Source organism: Equus quagga, chromosome 19 (genome assembly GCF_021613505.1).
Source record: "Equus quagga isolate Etosha38 chromosome 19, UCLA_HA_Equagga_1.0, whole genome shotgun sequence".
Lineage (NCBI taxonomy): Eukaryota > Metazoa > Chordata > Mammalia > Perissodactyla > Equidae > Equus > Equus quagga.
In genome coordinates, this window is record NC_060285.1 from 34,330,706 (window position 1) to 34,352,527 (window position 21,822).

A 21,822-nucleotide genomic window follows, 5' to 3' on the forward strand; every position below is an offset into this window, starting at 1 on the left:
TGAAGAACTTTGGGAGTTTTTAGGAGGAATGTGGCCTCGGGTCAAAGTATGGAGAGAAGTGCATGGACTCTAACCCAGACATCTCTTATTTCTCTACTCTTCATGGCATCCTTTATTTCGACAAATAGATTAGTTTCTTCCTAACTAGGGACACATAGCTTCAAATTAGTCTCATTAGATCTGCTTTCTTCATGTCTATTATGCATTGTATGTATAAAACATTGTAAACTACAATACTTTTTAAAATATGGTGCTAGCTAGAATTGAAACAATGAAGGAAAAGGGAAAGCTTAAAATTATTGTATCTAATAAAAATGAGCACCAAAACCCAAGGGGGTAAGTGTTGACTTTTCCAAAAAGTTTTAGGAAAATTGGCTATCTGAAAAATAATTTTTAACTAACATAACCTTAAGTTAGTTCCTTTCCTTACAGTGTATACCAAACTAAATTATAGACTAATTAATTTAATTCATCCATTCATTCAGTCATTCAACAAACATCTATCGAGTACCTACTATGTACTAGACTCTGGGGTTATAATGGTATACAAGACCTACTCTCTCTACTTAAAGACCTCAGCATCTACTTGGGACAAAAGACAAGCAAAGGAGAAATTAGGCAAAAATTGAGGTTACTCAAAGGCTTCCAAGGCGACGCCTCAATGTAGAGCTATTATCCTGGAAAAGAGGAGGGGTGGGCAGAGGTGAACGAAAGAGTCCAGCAAGGAGAAAAAGGTGTGTTAAGACTGGAAACAATATAAAATATTTTACTTTCTGAAAACTGCAAGCAGTTCAGTAAGGCAGCTATTGACATTTTATACAAATGCCCTCTTGGTCTCTACTACCTAGCCAGTAAATGCAGATAGAGAAAGACAAGTACAGTTTCAAGATAGCTTCAATATGTCCTTATATTCAGGAGGGCGGAGGGGAATGTTATACTGACCACTGGCATGAGAAGAAAAATGTGCAAATAAACGACATGAGTAGGTAGAATTATTTAAAGTTGCTACTGTGGTGAGTGTTTATACTAAAGTTGTGTGTTTCTTTTCAGAATCATCAGTATTTGGAGAGAAAAAGAATGTTAAGGAAAAGCAAAACATTAATTTTTAAATACTTTCTTAATCTCTTTAATGGAGCTTTCTTGGTAAGAATCTTCATAATTATTTATTTAAAAATGTAATGTGTTTTATTGGCAATTTAAAAAAAAAGCATTGATTGTCTTTTTTGTAGGTTTTTGGACTTTTACTTATGGGATTTGGCACATGGCTTTTATTAGATAGAAATAATCTTTTCACAGCTTTGGGTATGTATCTGTTTTCCTTTTATTCTGTGAATGAACCAAAGTGTTGCATTTCAAACAATTGCATAAATGATTTATTCAGCAGGTGGCAGTATTTCTCTAAAATTCATTATGTACTGTCCAATTTCTCTGAAAGTCTTTGTCAATTGGTTTTGGAAATACCTTATGAAATAATAGGACCTGAATCCAAGATCATAAAGAAGAGAGAATTTGGGGAGAGAGAGCTTGGAACTTTGGACAAGAGGGATGAGAGAAATGGAAGATAGTGATTGTTCTGCTAACTCTAAACTTGTACAGATTTGTAGACTTGAAAGGATAGTGAAGATCAACATAGTTTCACTGCCCAAATTAAACAATCTCTTTTAAAACTCAGTTGTCATCTTCTCTCACCATCATGTGGTTTGAAATAAAATATAATATTCTCTATGGAAACAACCTAAATGTCTGTCAACAGATGAATGGATAAAGAAGATGTGATATATATATCTCACATGTGTAAGATATATATGGAATACTATTCAGCCATGAGAAAGAAGGAAATCCTACCATTTGCAAAAACATGGATGGACCTTTAAGGTATTATGCTAAGTGAGATAAGTCAAACAAAGAAGGACAAATACTATATATCACTTATATGTAGAATCTAAAAACATTGAACTTCTAAAAACAGAGAGTAGATTGTGATTACCAGGGCCTTAAGGTAGGGGAATTGGGGAGATGTTGTTTAAGGCTACAAACTTATAATTAGTAGATAAATAAATTCTGACAATCTAATGCACAACATAGTGATTATAGTCAATAATACTGTATTATGAACTTCAAAGTTGCTAAGAGATCAAATCTTTACTATTCTCAAAACAAAAAAGAAATAATAAATATGAAAGAAAGGAAGAAAGAAGAAAAAATAAACATGATAAAGATGTTAACTAATGTTACTGTAGTAATCATATTGCAATATATAAATGTACCAAAACAATACATTGTATACCTTAAACTTACACAGTGTTATATATCAATTTTATCTCAATAAAATATATTCCCTGCAAAACACATTTTCTGAAGCCAGCATTACCCTCATACCAAGACCAGACAGGGACACCATAAAAAAAGAAAATTGTAGGCCAATATCCTGGATGAACATAGATGGAGATATCCTCAACAAAATGCTGCAAACTGAATCCAGCAATACATTAAAAGGCTCATGCACTGGGATCAAGTGGGATTTATTCCAGGGATACAAAGATGATTCAACATCCACAAATCAATTAATGTGATATGTCATATTAACAAAATGAAGGACAAAAATCATATGATTATCTCAATAGATGTAGGAAAAGTATTTGACAAAATTCAACATCCACTTATGATAAAAATTCTCAACAAAGTGGGTATAGATGAAATGTACCTCAACATAATAAAGGCCATATATAACAAACCCACAGCTAACATTACACTCAATGGTGGAAAGCTGAAAGGTTTTCCTCTAAGATCAGGAGCAATACATGGATGCCCATTCTCACCACTCTTATTCAAAATAGTATTGGAAGTCCTAGCCATAGAATTAGGCAAGAAAAAGAAAGAAAAGGAATCCAAATCTGAAAAGAAGAAGTAAAACTGTCACTATTTGTGTATGACATGATATATATAGAGAGAGAGAATCTACCTAAAGAATGCACCAAAAAACTGTTAAAACTAATAAATGAATTCAGTAAAGTTTCAGGATACAAAATCAATATACAGAAATCTATTATATTTGTATACACTAATAATGAACTATCAGAAAGGCCAATTAAGAAAACAATCTCATTTACAATTTCACCAAAAAGAATAAAATACCTAGGAATAAACTTAACCAAGGAGGTGAAAGACCTGTACACTGAAAACCATGAGACACTGATGAGAGAAATTGAAGACATAAATAAATGGAAAGATATTCTGTGCTCGTGGATTGGAAGAATCAACATTGTTGAAATGTCCATACTAGCCAAGGGAGTCTACAGATTTAATGCAATCCCTATCAAAATTCCAACAGCACACTTCACAGAACTAGAACAAATAATTCTAAAATTTGTACAGAACCAAAAATGATCCTGAATAGCCAAAGCAATCTTGAAAAAGAAGAACAAAGCTGGAGGTATCATGCTCCATGATTTTAAACTATACTACAAAGCTATAGTAACCAAAAAAGTATGGTGTTGGCACAAAAACAGAAATACAGATCAATGGGACAGGATTGAGAACCCAGAAATAAAACCACACATATAAGGACAATTAATCTATGACAAAGAAGCCAAAAACATACAATGGAGAAAGGACAGTCTATTCAATAAATGGTAACTGGGAAAACTGGACAGTCACATGCAAAAGAATGCAACTAGACCGCTATCTTCCACCATACACAAAAATAACTCAAAATGAATTAAAGACTTGAAGGTAAGACCTGAAATCATAAAACTCCTAGAAGAAAACATAGGCAGTAAACTCTTTGACTTCTGTCTTAGCGATATCTTTGTGAATCAAACTCCAGAGGCAAGGGAAACAAAAACAAAAATAAACAAATGGAACTACATTAAACTAAAAACTTCTGCACAGTCAAGGAAACCATCATCAAAATGGAAAGACAACCTACTGAATTGGAGAAAATATTTGCAAGTCATACATCTGACAAGCAGTTAATATCCAAAATATATAAAGAACTCATACAGCTCAACAACACAAGAAAATCTGATTAAAAAATTAGCAGAGGATCTGAATAGACATTTTTCCAAAGAAGACATTCAGATGGCCAATAGACACATGAAAAGATGTTCAACATCAGTAATTATTATGAAAATGCAAATCAAAAGCACAATGAGATATCACCTCACACCAGTTAGAATGGCTATTATTAAAAAGACAAGAAATAACAAGTGTTAGAGAGGATGTTGGGAAAAGGGAACCCTCATACACTGATGGTGGGAATGTAAATTGGTGCAGACTCTATGGAAAACAGTATGGAGGTTCCTCAAAAAACTAAGAATAGGACTACCATGTGACCTAGCTATTCCGAAAAACATCTGGGTTTTTATCCAAAAAACACAAAAAAACTGATTCGAAAAGATATATGCACCCCTATGTTCATTGCATTATTATTTACAATAGCCAATATATGGAAACAACCTAAGTCCTAAGTGTCCAACAATGGGAATGGATGAATGGATAAGAAGATGTGGTATATATATGGTATATATATGGTATATGGTATATATATATGGTGTATATATATATATATATATATATGGTATATATATGCATAAATTATATATATAATGGAATACCACTCAGCCATTAAAAAGAATGAAATCTTGCCATTTGCAACGACATGGATAGACCTTGAGGGTATTCTCCTAAGTGAAATAAGTCAGAGGGAGAAAGACAAATACTTTATGATTTCATTCATATGTGCAATCTAAAACAAACAAACAAACAAAATAAAACAAAGGCAAGCTCATAGATATAGAGAACAGATTAGTGGTTATCAGAAGGGAAGGAGGTTTGAGGAGGTGAAATTGGTGAGGGAGGGCCACTGTGTGGTGATGGATGGTAACTACACTTGTGGTGGTGAGCATTTTGTAGTATATCCAGATGTCAAATTATAATGCTACACACCTGAAACATGTATAATTAAATTTTGAATATGAGATTAAGAGTCTGGGACCAGTCTTACCCCAGGTAGCCAAGACTGTGAAACATAGGACCTATCAGCAGCCATGTGTTTACCTTATGAACTGAGGCACATCAGAAGCTGGTCGGAGAAAAAAGTGAGAGGAATCAGATTCCCTAGAAAGACAAGAGATAAGAGACATCATTTACCTCTGATTGGTTTAAGGCCAAATGCATATCCACAATTTTCCCGGTGTGGTTGTTTGGACTTTTTTTGCGTGTCCTTGATATTCATGAAAATAAATTTAATATTTTTCGTTTGAAATGTGTGTATATACGTTTAATATTCCCAAATATGAAGAAAATAATTAAATGCATTTAACTTCATACAAAAAACTTTAGATCTTTACATTGCCCTTATTTTACCATTTTGTAGTATGCTGTGGTCACTGTGGACTGAAGTTTAATAGACTAAGGGATGTTTTTATAGAAATATCCTTGGTTGGCAGGAAGGAAGCGATATTTTAACTGCTCAATAGCCACCTGTGGCAACTGAGTATTGGCTATTTCATTGGACAGTGCAGATACAGAACATTTCCATTATCTCAGTAATTTCTATTGAACAGCACTGTTAATCATTGAAAAGATAGCAAAAGAACGTGTACTATAAAGCCAACGTATTTCTTAATAGACATCAAGTAAGAAAAAACACGTTTGTGGGGAAAAGCAAGCTAAATAAGAAAGTTATTATGGGGGCCGACCCCATGGCCGAGTGTTTAAGTTTGCACTCTGCTTTCTCAGCCTAGGGTTTCACCATTTCGGACTGTGGGCACAGACCTAGCACTGCCCATCAGGCCATGCTCAGGCGGCATCCCACATAGCATAGCCAGAAGGACCTACAACTAGAATATACAACTGTGTACTGGGGGTCTTGGAGAGAAGAAGAAAAAATCCCAGAAGACTGGCAACAGATGTTAGCTCGGGTGCCAATCTTTAGAAGATAAGTATGTAATAAAGTGCTACAAAGTATTCAATAATTTATCTAAATTTTAGCAATACCTAAGTGCTTGATATTTTTATTCTGTTCTGTTTGTATGCTTTGCTTATGCAAGAGTATTCGTGATGTCTGAATGCATTAGCAGTTTGCTCAGAGTAAATGGGTGTGTAGAGATCTTGTGACAACCTTTCTCTCTTTCCTTCCCCACCACAGTGACAACAGTAGCTTCCACTTATTTAGTGTTGGCTCTGTGCCAGGCTCTGGGCTTAAGCACTTCCCATACAGTATCTAATTTAATAATGTAGTAATTATGGTGAAGCAAAAGTCATTTTCTTTTCTTTTTTCTCTCTCTCCATTATGGACCTGACAGATAATTCTCATTAACGCTAATGTACTTGCTTGTGAAAAAACCCCTGCAGAGGTAATCAGAAATTTATCTTTTAAGTTCTGCTTCTAAAAAATCTTGTATTTAAAACACTTCATGAAGTCTCAAAGTTTCAGGACATGGAACTGAAAATAACCAGTTTGAGGCAAGAAGTGTTGGATGCTCCCCTCTTCTTTATCTGCAACTTTCAATTTATTTCTCTCTTTTTAAGTCATTCTGCCCTCACTTCTCCATTCTTAATAACACCATGCCTCCTAAGGTCCCCATCTGTCCTCTGCACTGTACTAGCCTTCCATAGCCTTGTGCTGATCTCCTTTCTCAGCCGTCTTCCAAACATCACTGAGGTAATTAATTTTAAATGCAAATTTAACCATGTAACATTAAAAGCTTCTCTCTGGCTCCCCACTGCCATTATTTACTCATATGACAAATATTTATAGAGCATCTTCTACGCGGTGGGCACTATCCTATGAGCTGAGGATACAGTAGTGTACAAGAAAGATAATGGTCCTGTCCTGGAACCTAATTCCAGGGAGGAAGGCTGGACAACAGCACCCAAAGTGCCCATAGTTTGGCCCTTGCAAACCTTCCCAGTCTCACCTGCCTCAAACTGAAAGTGCCAGCAAAGCTGAGTTTGCTACACACACTGCGCAGTTCTGTGGCTCTGAATGCTGCCACCATTCCAACCTAGATGTTTCCAACTGTCATTTCAAGCCTAAGCTCAGGTGTTACCTTCTTCAGTAATCCTGCCTACCTACACCCTCCCACCTCCTCTCCGTACTGGATTAGGTGTTCTTTGTACCAAGCAGTACAACCGTTTCTGGGATGGAGAGTCTTGATTTATGGTATTTGTTGATTTCCGTGCTTTAAATAATCCCACAATGGCTGATTTCAAGGTGCTAATATGAAGTGAGTTGGCCTACAAATTTTGTGAAAATTTAACAATTGGTTTTTATAAGCTAGAACAAGCTGGCTTCAGCACACCACTGTCTCCACTATCCTGTCATAAATCCTAGGGCATATTTAATTTATTTATTCTTCCTTTTTTTTTTTACAAATATTTGTTAAGCACTTAGTATTCTACAGTCTGTGCCATAGCACTAAGCAGTTAAAAGTTAGTCTATTGACTTATATAAATCTATGTAATTTCTAGCCCAGAGAGCTCACTTCAGATGGGGAGAGAATAAAATATAGTTTTAATGGGGGCCATGTTAGCAATAAACTCAAGGTTTCATACAAAGGACGCTTAATACATACATGTTAAGTAATCAAAAAACTTTTGATGAATGAATGAATGAATAAATGAATACATAAATATTTGGATGTACATTAGACATAGAAGAGTTCACCCTAGGAAAAATTGCCTTCTTTCCTAGAAGACAATGAAGATAAGGTAAAGGTAAAGAGATCATCTGAGATGGAAAGAATTCTCTATCATGTCGTTAAAGAAAAAAAGTTGTTGCTAAGCATAAGTAAGAGGTGCTAGAACCAGGTTAAAAAAAGAAAGAGAATCCTAGCGGTTTGGCAACAGCAGCTTAGCGAAACCTTGGGTTGCTGCATTTATTATTAAATAGAAAACAAATATCACTTAATGATAAATTATTTTGTGGTTTCCACAGATGAAAATAATCACTTGATACTATATATTTTTCGAATTTTTGGTGGAACTGGATTGGCTACTGTTCTTCTTTGTCTCTTGGGTTATTTGGGAATTCACAATGAAATCAGATGCCTCTTAATTCTGGTACGTATATCATTTCAATAGCCTGAATTTGTATCTTCGATTTTCAGTGTCCAAGTCACACAAACGAGCAATAATGATTTAGTCACCATAGCATTTCAGTAGAGTGTGCCCTTGGGAGTAAGGCAAATGAAGCGCCCCTTCCCAAGAAACTTTTCTAGGTAGAATTTTCTGGGTGGGTTTTCCATGGATCAAATCTGGACCCTAACACTCGCACACTTAGATACTAATTTTCAACACAGAGTCAATAGGAAGTCATCTCCTAGGGTGAAGTACGATTAACCAGACTTAAGAATCTGAAGACTAAAACCAGAATAAAGTGCATTAAAGTCAATGAGCAATGCAGATGAGCAAGGAAAAGGAAATACATCCTGTAGTCAGCACATTTTATCCCTGTGGGCATGCATGTGGGAAGCTGACTTACAGCTGAGATCATAATTTATTATTTAACAAAGAGAAATATAACTACTGTGGGGACCAGACTCTGGCCTCTGACTAGCACACTCTCTCTCCCTAGGCATGGAACATGAAAAGATAAATTATTATCAGGAATATAGACCTGAGCATGAGCCATTTACTGTACATGTGGCAGGTATGGATCACAATTCACAGACTCAGACGAAATACAGCTTTTAACATTTTCTTTAAATCAAATCTGTTTTAATTCACAGGCACTCTCGTATCAAGCAGACAGGAAATTCAACTGTAACCATTGTGTCTTTTGCCAGGAAGAATGCAGTTACTTAGCTTTTATGTAGCACTGGAAGTCTGACTGGTCACTCTAGACACTGATTATCAAGCTACACTGGTTACCATGAAAGCACTCGCTTTCCCAGCTCGGATGGTACCTTCAGGGCTACTCTGTGTGCTATTTGAATGGCCTAGGGTGGCAAAGGCAGGGCTGCTGTTCATCTAGTATGTACCAGTACAGGCATGTCAGTGGAACCCTTTGTGAGCAATTGGTAAATAGCCATTACTTCAGCTCCTTCCCTGCGGTACTCCTCCCTTGAGACATTCAACCTTCTCTAATGACACAGCAATTCAAGGAGTCATGCCTGATATGAGGATTAGTTGCTGCCTGTTGTTAATAATTTCTACATATTATTATTTGAATAGTAGCCCTGGCAGAGACATTTTAGGCAAAACTGGAAACCACAGTTTCATTTCCCTCTGGGGTCTTGCCACCTCATCAGGGCAATGCCAGGAAGCCAAGTGCTAACCCCTGTTGCTCTGGGAACCCACAGACCTCTAGAACTGGTCTCAGAATCTTTTTAGTATAAAAAGAGACCTCACTCTCCCTTCTCAAAGGCTCACCCTCTTTTCTCAAATCTTGACTTTCGCTTCTCCCAGGACATTTAGCATAGTTTTCTCATTGGGATTCTGATTTTGGATATGGAAACCAGGACAGAAATGGCTTGCAGGAAATTTTCGACTGTTCTCCTAGCCAAAAATTCCCATTTAGGCAAGAGGGACACAGAGTCTGCTACTAGTATAATGTTGGGGATTGGGGATGGGAAAGGCAGGGGGAAACTAGGAGTAAAACATAAACATCTTGTAAGTTTCCACCTCTTGTAATTCAAGTATTGATGGCCTCCAACTGAGAAAGCCTGATAGATTCCATCATAAGGTACATGATACTAGGACCTGCCAGCTTGGATCTTGAAGCCAGGACACCACTCTCCCTTCTGGATGCTCCATGGAAGGGGACTGCTACTGTTTGTAATCATAACACTTCTGCTATTCTCCTCTGAACTTACCAATACTTTCTTGACGAAAACATTCTTCTTTAACCATGTTAATTCAAGTTATAGGCAATCAAGTTATGGGCAGATGTTATAGGCCTTCGTTCTATTCTGTGGCTTAAACGTGATTTTGCATACCCCTACTCTAATCAAATAGATATTAGTTCTGCAGTTTAACTCATCAGAGCAATCTTACTTCCCTCTTTTAAAAGTTCTTGAGTAGTATCTCACTGTGCTAAGTGCTAATAACACATAAATATGCTAAATTTTTCTTATTACTGTAAACATCTAACTGGTATTAAAAGATAATTTTCAAAGGTAAAATCATGACTTACATATATGTAAATGAGCATGCATCAAAGACGTTATTTAAATAATTAATTAATAAGGGAACCAGTAAGAAGTAACAACTGGTTGAAATGAGAATTAGATTTGTGGAGATTTATATTCTCTGTTATTCATTTGCATTTCCACAAATAAGAATCATTTGCATTGCTATGGACAAGAAACTTTGATATTACTATTAGAATTCTCTAACTCTCTACAGAGTTGAAGTAGCCATAGCTTAGTCAAAGGTAATGTTTCATAGCCCCCATAGGATCAGAAACCAGGGAGGATCCACTAGACAACAACCAGCTTGCCGTTAAAAAGAAACCCAGTAATTTTTTTTTTATTGTGCAGGGGAGGAAGTATATTCCTCTACCCTCTAGGTTCTTCTGGCTGGTCTAAGAATTAAAGTGACATGAGACACGATAACAGGAGAAAATCAAACAAATTTAATAACATGTATACATGGAAGAAACCCAGGAAAACTGAGTAGCTCACCAAAATGGCTAAAGCCACCTCCTTAAATAGCATCTTCAGCCAAAAACAAAGGAGGACGTTGGGTGTAGTGTTTGGAGAATTCAAAGGGAGGAAGGCAATTTACATGGAGATGGAAAAGCAAATGTTTGTAAACAAATGTTTGCCATGCCTTGCAGAGATAATGAGAAATGAAGAGGACTTTATCACATGGACCTTGCTAGGTTCCCCCATGTCTACCACACCTAGTCTATATTACACTATAGTTATCTATAGTGATATTTCCTTCCTGAAACAGGCCTTCTACCCTAAATTCTTTGAGGCAGTTAGAGGGAAGGTCAAAGTTTCTTCTTGAGTCTTTTGTTCTTAAAAATAAGCCGAAGAGATACATTTTGGGGTGGCAAATTCTGATCCCTCACAATTGTTTTGCACAATTTTTCCTGCCTCTACCAATCTCTTATAAGTGAAGATTAAATGAGATATTGTATGTAGAAGTATTATAAATCTAAATATCCAAACAGATCTAAAGACCATATTTTTGTCTCTAAAACTTTTGTCTCTGAAAATAGGAAACATAATTCATGTCAATAAGCATTTTAATGGACTATTTTAAAATATTAAATGTTTAAAATATGTGAAACTAAGGATACTAACAGTAAATCATTCTTATATTTTAGTTAGTAAAATATTTAGACTGCAAACTTTTTAAATTATTATGAATTCTAGACAGTATGCATCACTGTGTGCTGCTATAATGAAGAAGATTGCAATCACCATAAGTTAAAAAAGACAAAAATAGTCAAATAAGTGTGAAAATCATTTTATTTGGCTTTGGATAGGAGTATTTTCAGTTTTCAAAGAAATAGTCCAAATGTACAGACTTAACTTTGCTATTGCAGTTACTTTTGTTACTTTCTATTTTGTTTTTCATTGCTTTTGCATGATGGAATAATTTACATAGTAGGTCACAATTTAGTGAGTTCTTCAGTTTTAGCAGAATAGGGTGTTAAGTAGAGGCCCAGATAATTGAATTCTCCTGTATGACAGTTTTAGATCTAAATGAAGAAGGCATCATCAACGACTCTATTAGACTACATAGTCTATTGAGGTTCTCATGAAATACAGCCAGCCCTCTATATTCACGGGTTTCCCATCCTCAGGTTCAACCAGCCATGGATCAAAAGGTCTACAATCGTTGCATCTGTACTGAACATGTACTGACATTGTTTTTCTTGTCATTATTCCCTAAACAATACTGTATAACAACTATTTACATAACATTTACATTGTTTTAGATAGTATAAGTAATCTAGAGGTGATTTAAAGTATATGAGAGGGTGTGCATAGGTCATATGCAATTACTAACCATTTTATATAAGGGACTTGAGCATCCTCAGATTTTGGTATCTTGCAGGAGTCCTGGAACCAATCCCCTGTGGATAATGAGGGATGACTGTACTATCACTTCTTTCTATTGTACTCTTATCTAAATGTTCCTTGATTTTTTTCTTTGCCTTTTGTTTTCAATAGTTTTATTCATGTATATGAGGACAGGAAACTTATCCAATATCTATGTATATTTTAAGACTGTATATTTCATATGATATGCATTTTCCCATCATTGTAGCATCTAAAAATATATTAGAAGCATAGTTGTCATCTCTTTTTTCTTTTGTTTTAGTATGCAGTACTGTTGACGTGGGCCTGTGGTGTTCAGGTTGTACTTTCAGCACTCATCTTCGCAAAGAAAGAGGAGGTATGGAAAGATCATCCTTTTTTTGAAATCTAAAGAAAATTGGATACTTTAGATTATTGAGACTTCTAAACCTTTATTAAAAGCTAAAAGTAAATGTCTTTGAGGAAAAAAGGATTCAATGGAAGTTTATTATTTCCGTCCAGTTGATGCTGACTCCTAGTGACCCTCCGTACAGCAGAGTGGAACCCTGCCCAGTCTTTTGCGCCATCCTTTCACCTTCTGGCACTAATTTTTCAGAAGTGGGTGGCCAAGTCCTTCTTCCTAGTCTCTCTTAGTCTGGAAGCTCTGATGAAACCTGTCCCCCATGGGTGACCCTGTTAGTATTTGAAATACCCGTGGCATAGCTTTCAGCATCACAGCAACACAACAGCTGCCACAGTATGATAACCTGCAGATGAGTGACCCAGGCCACAGTGGGAAGAGCACTGAATCTTAACCACTAGGCTACAAAGGTGACCTCAATAGAAGTACTAAAATTCTATATAGGAAGGGGTCAGGGGTCATATTGGAAGGGTGGGCTAGGAAAACTTTAACTCTGTTTGCAGAAGATTGAGAATGATGTTGTAAATAACAAAGAATGTTGGAGAAGAGGAGATGAGGATGCTGAGCTTGGGCAATCCAAATTAGCCCCCCAGCCAACCGCGGCTACCATGACTGACCCAGTCACTACAGTATATTCTATTTTTGTAAAGAAATACCTTTCGACTTGTACTAATTTTAAATTTAGCAATTTCATTTAAAGAATATGTACTGAATAATTCATATATTTTGCACAGGTATGGTCACAAGTGATAACAATTTAATTAATTAAACCAAGATTTATATTTATCAAGTTAGGTTCAAAACAGCACACAATAAATTGCCTAAAAAAAATTTGGTAACAAAACGTACCTATTACAGCATAGAGTTACTTTTAATTCTTTAAAAAACTTCTGTGTTTCAGTGTCGTCTTTGTATCATGGGAGATTGTCCTATAGTGAAAAGAGCATGGACTTGAAGTCATGCCGATCTGTGTATGACTATATATCAACAAGCCACTTAGCCCTAAGCCTCTGTCTTCATCTGTAAAATATGGTTAACACCTACCTACCTTATCGCTAAGTGACAACTTATAAAGTTCCTGTCATACAGTAGCCATTTAAGGATTCTCTTCCTTCTCTTAATTAATTTTGAAGGAACCCCTGATTAATTCCTATGCTTCCTAGCCTTCAAGTTCTTTCTATATGTAGGCTCCTAAGGAATGACCAACCCCCAACAAAATCTTTCCTATATGACACCATTGCCCTCCAACTTCATTTGCTCTCTTGATACCTAATTACCCAGGGCCTGTTGTTGATGGCTTGCCATTTGGAGTTAAAATTTCTTCTCTCCACATCAAAACTATGTGTGTGTTTGTGTGTGCATGTGTACATGTTTGTGTATAGCAGGTGAGTCCTGTAAAGCTGTTTTGGTGACAAAGCACCAGGTCCCAAGCCATTGGCCTCTAACTTTTGGACCTGGTGATAGAACCTGAGCAATTAAGGACCCTTAACACGTAAATATAGTTTATCAGTTTCATTCATATTTACTTATATTGTTCACATACTCTTCTCTACTTATTTTAAGAATAATAAGAACTACCATTTAATAATAACCACCACATGCTAGAAACTGTGATAAGCACTTTATAGACATTATATTATTGATCCTCACAACTACGCCTAGAGATGCATTGTTAGTCCCACTTTCCAGAACAGGAAGGTGAAAGGGTTGAGAAGAGAAATACTTGCTGAGGGGGGCTGGCCCAGTGGCATAGAGGTTAAGTTCATGCACTCTGCCTCAGCAGCCCAGGGTTCACCAGTTCAGATACCGGGCACGGACCTACACACCACTCATCGGGCCATGCTGTGGCGGGCATCCCACATACAAAATAGAGGAAGATTGGCACAGACATTACCTCAGGGCCAATCTTCCTCTGCAAAAAAGGGAGGATTGGCTGCAGATGTTAGCTCAAGGCTAATCTTCCTCAGAAAAAGAAAAGGAAAGAAATACTTGCTGAAATCTATCATGGGCAAATGACAGAGCCTAGACTCAAACACTTATCAACTGATCCCAGAGATAACAGCTTTGTTTACGTCAGTTTGCCTTCTACATTCAAACTGGATTAAGCTCTTATGGGCCTCTAAGTTTTTTATGCCATTTACAGCACCAAACTCATTGTTGGAGATGCACTAGGGTTTCAGTGGATGTTTGTCAGATGGAGTATGTGTGAGGGAATTTTATATATGTAGCAGTCACAAAGATTATATGTGAAACTTGTTTTTCCTCTTATGAACTAAGGTGTTTCATATGCACTCTGGATCTCCCAAATAATGCTTTAGAGGGGGAATGAGGATGTAAGTCTGCCCACTCCCCACGACAATATAAAATGGGAAAACATCATTTTCCATTCTAAATAAAAATTAACTTAGAGAATAAGTTAAATAGACAACTTATAGATCTGAATAACACTTTACATTATTCTAATCTTCTTAAGTATATTAAAACACAGATATATAAGTAACTGTGTAAGAGTTTAACTTGTACAGATGTTTTAATTATTGTTGTATTCACACCAGTTATTTAGTTTTCATTATTCAAAGACAGCATAATACAATGAGAAATCATTAGACTAGAATTCAAATGAACTGTATTTAAAAGTATCAGCTGCTCTTCTTTATTCATGTAAACAAAGCAAATAATTAAATTCTCTGTGTATCTGTCTCCTTGTTAGTAAAATGGGAATAATATATGTTGTTTCTACCTTTTGGTATTTTGAGGACCAAATTAGGAATTAGTTATGAAAGTCACATAACCTTTTAAATGCATAACTAAGTTTCTATTACAATTTACCTCTGCAATATCTAGATTTTAAAAAAGCAATTTTTCCCCAAACTTTCAGATCGGATTGCTTTTGTTTTTGTATTACGAAAAGACAATTTTTTAAAATTAAAAATCATAATTCCTGTAAAAATATGTAATAGACACAGGCCAATGATTTTATTTAACATCTGATTAATGTAGAACTAGTGTGATATAAAAATCAATTCAAAGGAGAGTCCAAAGAGAAGACACTTGTAAAGCCATCACTTAATAGATACAAAACAGGCCTGGAAAGGAGGGGGACCAACTGCACCCCCACCGAGAAAAATTTCATTTGCATTTCTCTGACAAAGAATCATTTGACTAGCTGTGGTTTTACATAACTTACAAAGATGTAAAATCAGTGAAAAACTATGAAAGGTACAGACCCCCATAGAATCAGAGGCCCCTCAAGGTGTGCTAGAAAAGGTTTAGTTTCCATTGAAAAGATACTCAATAATCTTTTTGGGTCCATTTTAAAGTCTTTCACAATTTCTCCTGAGGGTATAAGAATAAATGTAGAGACATTCAGAAGAACAGCACACAGCTTTCTCCCTAATCGTAAAATAAGTCTAATACATTCTTCCTGTAGATCAAAATGTGGAAGACCAAATGCCTCAATACTCCCTGAGATTGCTAAAAATAGTTATAAGGAAGAAAAAACACTTAGATATAAGCAGAAAATAGCAAACTGACTATGAATACTCTTTTACGAGTATCCTAAGGAACCATAAGGAAAGTTTCTATCTTTTCTCACTTTTAATACAATTTTCAACAGGTTCATCAAGTATGGCATGAAAAAATTGATTTAGTCATTTCTCAATATGGATCTAAAAATATGCCTGAAGACATACCCAAGTGGACTATTCTGAATGCTGTACAGAGAACAGTAAGACAAAATTAGCATAAAACTAGAAATTCAATGTCAGAGGTAACCACTGTAGGGTAGGGAGGAGCCAGGGAACATTTGGGCATGGGGCGGAGGAATGAGAGGTTCTTGTATTTCCTCTAAACAAACTGGGTGGAATATCTATCTTGAGTTTTATCCTCCTTTTTTAACTTCTATCTCTTTTCCTGGGTTAACTAATGTGCATTTTAACCTGGTTTCACCTGTAAAGGTGTTAGAGTCTTCTACCAAGTGGGGTCATCTGGCCTGCTGCACCCGGGGGAAGTAAGTCTGAGGACAGTCCCTGCTGGCGCCAGAGTAGCATGGCAGTTACCATTTGAGTCTGAAGGTCAGGACTGCCACACTGTAGCTTTGTGACCCTGATCCTGGACAAGAAACCTTTGCAACTTTAGGTTCCTTATTAGTAAAATGGACAGAATAACCCCTCCCTCTGGTTAGCAGGAGTAAATGAAGTAATAGATGGAATATATCGAAAGCCTTGGGTCTGGGACATAGTAAGCAACTAATACTTGTTAGATAATTTTGTTAGGATTATTCTTTCATAGTTTAGATTGTTCTGGACAGGGTAAGGGAATTGGTATGTCAGCCAAATGGTTTACAGGACTAGATCAGCACCTGGAGTGTAGGTGGTGCTTGATAAAGAAAATAGCAAACATTTACTTAGCACCAGGCCCTTTTGTAAGTGCTTTGCATATATTAACTCATTTAGCCTCACAACCCAAGGAGGTAAGAACTATTATCCTCATTTTATAGATAGAGGACAGAGAAATTCAGTAACTTAGCCCGTGTCACACAGCTAATAAGTGGCAAAGCCAAGATTCAATCCCAGACAATCTAGCACTAGATTCTATTCTCTTAACTGCTACCCTAGATGCCTCACATAAAAAGCTATTATTTTTAGTACACTTAATAACAGAAATGCATTTTAGGAGACTTGAAATGTGATTAGAAATGCTCTTGCTTGTCTTATTTTCCCCTGATGTATGTGATCTGTACGTGTATTGCACTTTCAGATTGCATTATGACTGATAGCAAAGTATGGAACCTTCTTGTGGTCATAAGCTGATAAACAGGAAAACAGTTCCATGTATGACCTCTCTTGTTGGTGAGAATGCAGCTTACAGTTCCTAGCCATGAATAGAATTGAGATAGCACATGGAGGGTTGATTGTTTAAACCAAACTCTAAAGCACTCTTTTAGTCATTCAATATTTCCAAGATTGTGCCAAGATTTTTGCTATGTATTGTGACATAGGCAGTACTTTCAGTAACAACTTTAGAAAAGAATGAAATACTTCAACTTTCTCTTATTTTCTAGGTGACAAATACATAAGCTGATTCTTTCACATCCTCCCAACTCAACTTGATAGGATTGGAAGTGAGACAATTCTTGGATGATTGATCATTTCTATGACTATTTTCCTTATCATCTTTTTTGGTTCTTTGCGGCAGTTTTTCACACAATACAAAATTGAAATTTACCATCTCACATTAGTCCTAAGAAAGTAGAAACAACCCTGAATCTGAATGTATATTGAACACATGTGGCAGCATATTCTGGATAAATATAAAGAGAACTGCTACAGTTAGGAGGAAGAAACACCTAAGGTGATTTTCTCTTCTATGTTCTGGTCCGAAACATGGTTTGTAGCTTTCATAAATCAAGTGTGTCTTCCATCCTGGGCTCCTATAAGATGAATTTAGATATAACAGTGTCCTCCAAATGCAGCCCACTCATATGAGTAGAGATCTTTAGCTCTGTTTAACATCTACAGTAGCAGCTACAACGTAAGGGATTAAACAAACAAAAATATGCTTGTTTATTCACTACACTTCAGTGGAGAATAAATTAATAAAGTCATCACCAAAACCACTTTAATATGCATGGGAATCACATAATTAACTGCATTTTGAAGATTTTATAGTAAAATTCATAGAATCCTTTTCCTAGTTACAGTGTTGTGGCCAAGACAATTACACAGATTGGATGAAGAATAAGAATAAAGAAAATTCAGAACAAGTGCCATGTTCTTGCACAAATTCTACATTAAGAAAGTGGTTTTGTGATGAGCCACTGAATGCAACTTACCTAGAGGTAAAGATGAGTCAAGGCCTCTCCAATTGTTTATAGTGCCTTTTTGTTTTTGCAAGTCAATTTAGAATTCTGATCAAATTTTTGTATAAAAACAATGTTATTCATGGTGATTAGGTTCTTAACCTACTCACTAAGTTGAACCCATAACTAGGTGAATTGCAGTATTATTTCAGGTATATAATAAATAAATTAAGTAAACTTCCTGGGAGCATGTGATCTAAGTGCCGCTAGAACTCGGGATTCCATCAACCTTTGTCCCCAGCCCTCCTTCCCAAATCCCTGCCAAGAGAGGAGGCACTTTTGGCAAAACTGTGGTGTAGAGGGTTGGCAAGTGAGCTGCAATACCAGAGTAAAGAAGTATGCAGATTGGCAAAAACTGAAGGGAGGGTACCCCAGCAAGATGAAAGTGGTGTTCAGGTAAATGTGGCAGAAGCAAGAGTAGAGGTTCATCTGGAGTAACTGCTATTTACAGGTATGGGATATTGATAAACTGGGAATTCCATCCCATGAACTTCTAATACTTTGTATAGTTTATATCCTGATGGTATTCTAATTTTAATAAGTAATTATTAAATGATTATGTATCTTTCAATTACAAAAAATTCATTCATAGATAGAGCATTATGGTTTTTTGGGCTTTTTTTTTTTTTTTGAGGAGGAGGATTAGCCCTGAGCTAACATCTGCTGCCAATCCTCCTCTTTTTTGCTGAGGAAGACTGACCCTGAGCTAACATCCATGCCCATCTTCCTCTACTTTATATGTGGGACGCCTGCCACAATACGGCTTGCTAAGTGGTGCCATGTCCACACTGGGGATCCCAACCACCGAACCCCGGCCGCTGAAGCCCAATGTGCAAACTTAACTGCTGTGCCAACTGGGCCCGCCCCTACAGCATTATGTTTTTTAAAAAACCTTTTCTATTTGGAAGATAATCATTTTAGATGGTAGTATATATCCTCCTGAATTCGATAGTCTGTGGAAAGTCAAATCTCTCTCAAAACTTAATAAATTTCTGATTTCAGTTACATGACAAAATCTTAGCAACTTTAAAAGTAGCAGATGAAGTGTCCTGTTGTCATATGAAGCTCTCCGGACTAAAAAGTCCAGTCTCCAGTCAGGCATTGACTTGCTTTTTAGACTTTGGTAAATTACTAATCTCTATGTATCTTCTTCTTTGTAGTGGAATTATGTATGAGAGCATTTCCATCTCCAAGTCAATCTAAGTAATTTCTGTTCCTTAGGGTTGTGAAAATAAAATCAACACATGGTATAATGCTAATGCTTTAACATTACTTGGAATTAACTTTGGACTTCTGGCTTCAGAGGTAAGGTTTTGTTCATATGTTTAAAGATAAAAAATGTTAAGTCTAGACTATACAGAATAAACTGCAGAACAACCAGGTGGAGACCTAATTAGACACGTTAATTCAGTCAGAGCCAGGACCTTGAGACTTTCCACACCCAGCAGAGGAATAGGTCCCAGCTGGAGGTGATGTCCCTAAATCAGCCAAATGAGTGGACCCTGTTATTAAGTGGTAACCTGGCCGGTATTGATTTCATTACTTTGTGATATAAAAAAAAGAAATACTTTGCATCTCAGCAGTGAGAGCAGCATCTTGGGAAATCTGCAAGTTGGCAAATCTCTGAAATCTAGGCAGATGTTTGACATTAGTAAATCTACTCATATACTCATAGTCACTCATATACTCATTAATTCACTCAGTAAATTTGGAGGGGGAGAACATTTACTGTGTGTCAGGTACATATTAGATGCCAGAGATACAATGGGAAGCAAAAGAGACATATCCTGTGACCTGGAGGGTGCCAGTCGCAGAACTGAGATTCAGAAGCAGGACTTCATTCATTCTTCGGTCTCACTGATGACCAACGAGAGTAAGTGAAGGCTATGGATTCAAAGAAACTGTGAGAGTGGATAGATGATTACAGTGTAGACTATAACACTGGAATGGATATATAATGCATCGTTTGGCCAGAATAGTATACTGAATTTAATTTTATGTTGATCCACAAAGGTACTGACCTAAAATTCCATAAATTTTCTTCAACTGGTAACAGTTTTAGTCTCAGAATGGTGGTAAGCCAAGATACTCTTATAGCATTAGTATCACTCTTTTGAAATGTTTATTCTCCATTGTGTTCATGCTAAGGGGGGATGGTAAGACAAGACTGAGGGGGCATGGTATCTGTGCTCCATTTTATCATCTATCCTTTGTACATCACTTTGAATGATCCTATGCCAAAAAGAGGCAGTTCTGTAAGACTGATGACATGGTTAGAAGGATGATGAACAAAAACAGATCAGCAATTCATTAAGGCATCTGATGATAACCCATGTAATTAAAATTAAACAGTCTATTCCATGGTGTCCTCTATGAATGAACTTGGTGACACCTGGGTTATTCTAGAAGACGCACTGCAGACTTCTTATTCACAACCATGTGTACCTTAGTCGGAAATTTCTCACCCTCTTTGATCCCTTTTCCCTTTACAGTATGCATTTTGGTTATTATATAGTAAGTGTTAACTTTACAAATTATGCTTTTTGACTATATTTTGATCTCTTATTATTTCCTTTTCTTCCAGGTTTTGCAAGTCTCATTAACTGTTTCTTTCTTCAGACATATTGGGAATAGAATATATGCAGAAAAGTAATTTTGGATTTTAATTTGTCCAGAGGAACCAGTTAATTCTCAAAATAATCACATGTATTCTTTTATTCCAAAATAAGGTTTTGATTTACATTAATTAAGTTTAGGACTTATTGAAGTCATTGGTTATATGTAATATAGAATTATTGAGTATTATAATAAATTACTCCATGAAATTTTTATCAGTTTGGTTTTTCAAAATATCAAATTCTGCAGTTCAGAACTTTATGTTGACTTATTTTCTGAATTCAGAGGCTATCATTGCATATACTGAATTCAAAATGTGGTGAAGTATCACATGTTTTTAGTTTCTTATGTAGAAAAAATACCTGTATAATGTTCAGAAAATACTAATTAAATAAGCAATTATAACATGTACTTTACATGTGCAAATTTTAAGGAAAGAACACTGATTTATAGGAGATTTAAGAGAAAGATTGAACTTCATGACACTGATCTTTAAACTGAATTAATCATTAATTTTTCTCTTCTGATAATGCTTGCAAGTGGATAATAATAAACTTAAAATTTTAGAGATTTGGATATACTTTGGTGGCAATAATATATTAAAATAACAATAAATTTTTAACTGTGGCAAAAATATTCTATTCTAAATGATCACTGAATTCATACTCTTTCTTCTCATTTTCTTCTCTTTTTCCTTAAATTTTGTTCAATATGTGCATGCACAATTCTCTGAAGGATATAAAAATAACCTAGCTGTTCCATTTTCCTAACGATATAGTGAGAACAAAGTCCTTTGAAAAATAAAAAGTACTATAAGGATATGAGGTATTATCATATCATTATTGTCCTTTATAGCAAAAGGCTGCCTTGACCTTGAGGAAATGAAGAAAAGAGAAATTAACTGAAGATCCCGCATTGCTCCCACTCCTATAGAAGGCTCA

The 21,822-nt window shown here is 36.0% G+C and overlaps 1 protein-coding gene across 1 annotated transcript; it reads left to right on the plus strand.

The window, feature by feature from the left end:
* Nucleotides 1-1,045: 1,045 nt before the first annotated feature.
* On the plus strand, nt 1,046-21,540 carry TSPAN19 (tetraspanin 19). Its single transcript, XM_046646916.1, has 8 exons — nt 1,046-1,143; nt 1,230-1,302; nt 7,943-8,067; nt 12,289-12,363; nt 16,022-16,132; nt 18,101-18,244; nt 19,487-19,570; nt 20,850-21,540. The coding sequence occupies exons 1-8, from the start codon at nt 1,078-1,080 to the stop codon at nt 20,916-20,918; spliced, it is 747 nt and encodes a 248-aa protein (XP_046502872.1). The 5' UTR covers nt 1,046-1,077; the 3' UTR covers nt 20,919-21,540.
* Nucleotides 21,541-21,822: the final 282 nt, after the last annotated feature.

Bases quoted from the DNA above. Each gene is read 5' to 3' on its own strand.
- TSPAN19 (XM_046646916.1), top strand. From the start codon at position 1,078: ATGTTAAGGAAAAGCAAAACATTAATTTTTAAATACTTTCTTAATCTC. The intron at 12,364-16,021 runs GTATGGAAAGAT...AATTTTCAACAG, and splicing joins TCTTCGCAAAGAAAGAGGAG to GTTCATCAAGTATGGCATGA. The intron at 18,245-19,486 runs GTAAAGATGAGT...TCTGTTCCTTAG, and splicing joins TGAATGCAACTTACCTAGAG to GGTTGTGAAAATAAAATCAA.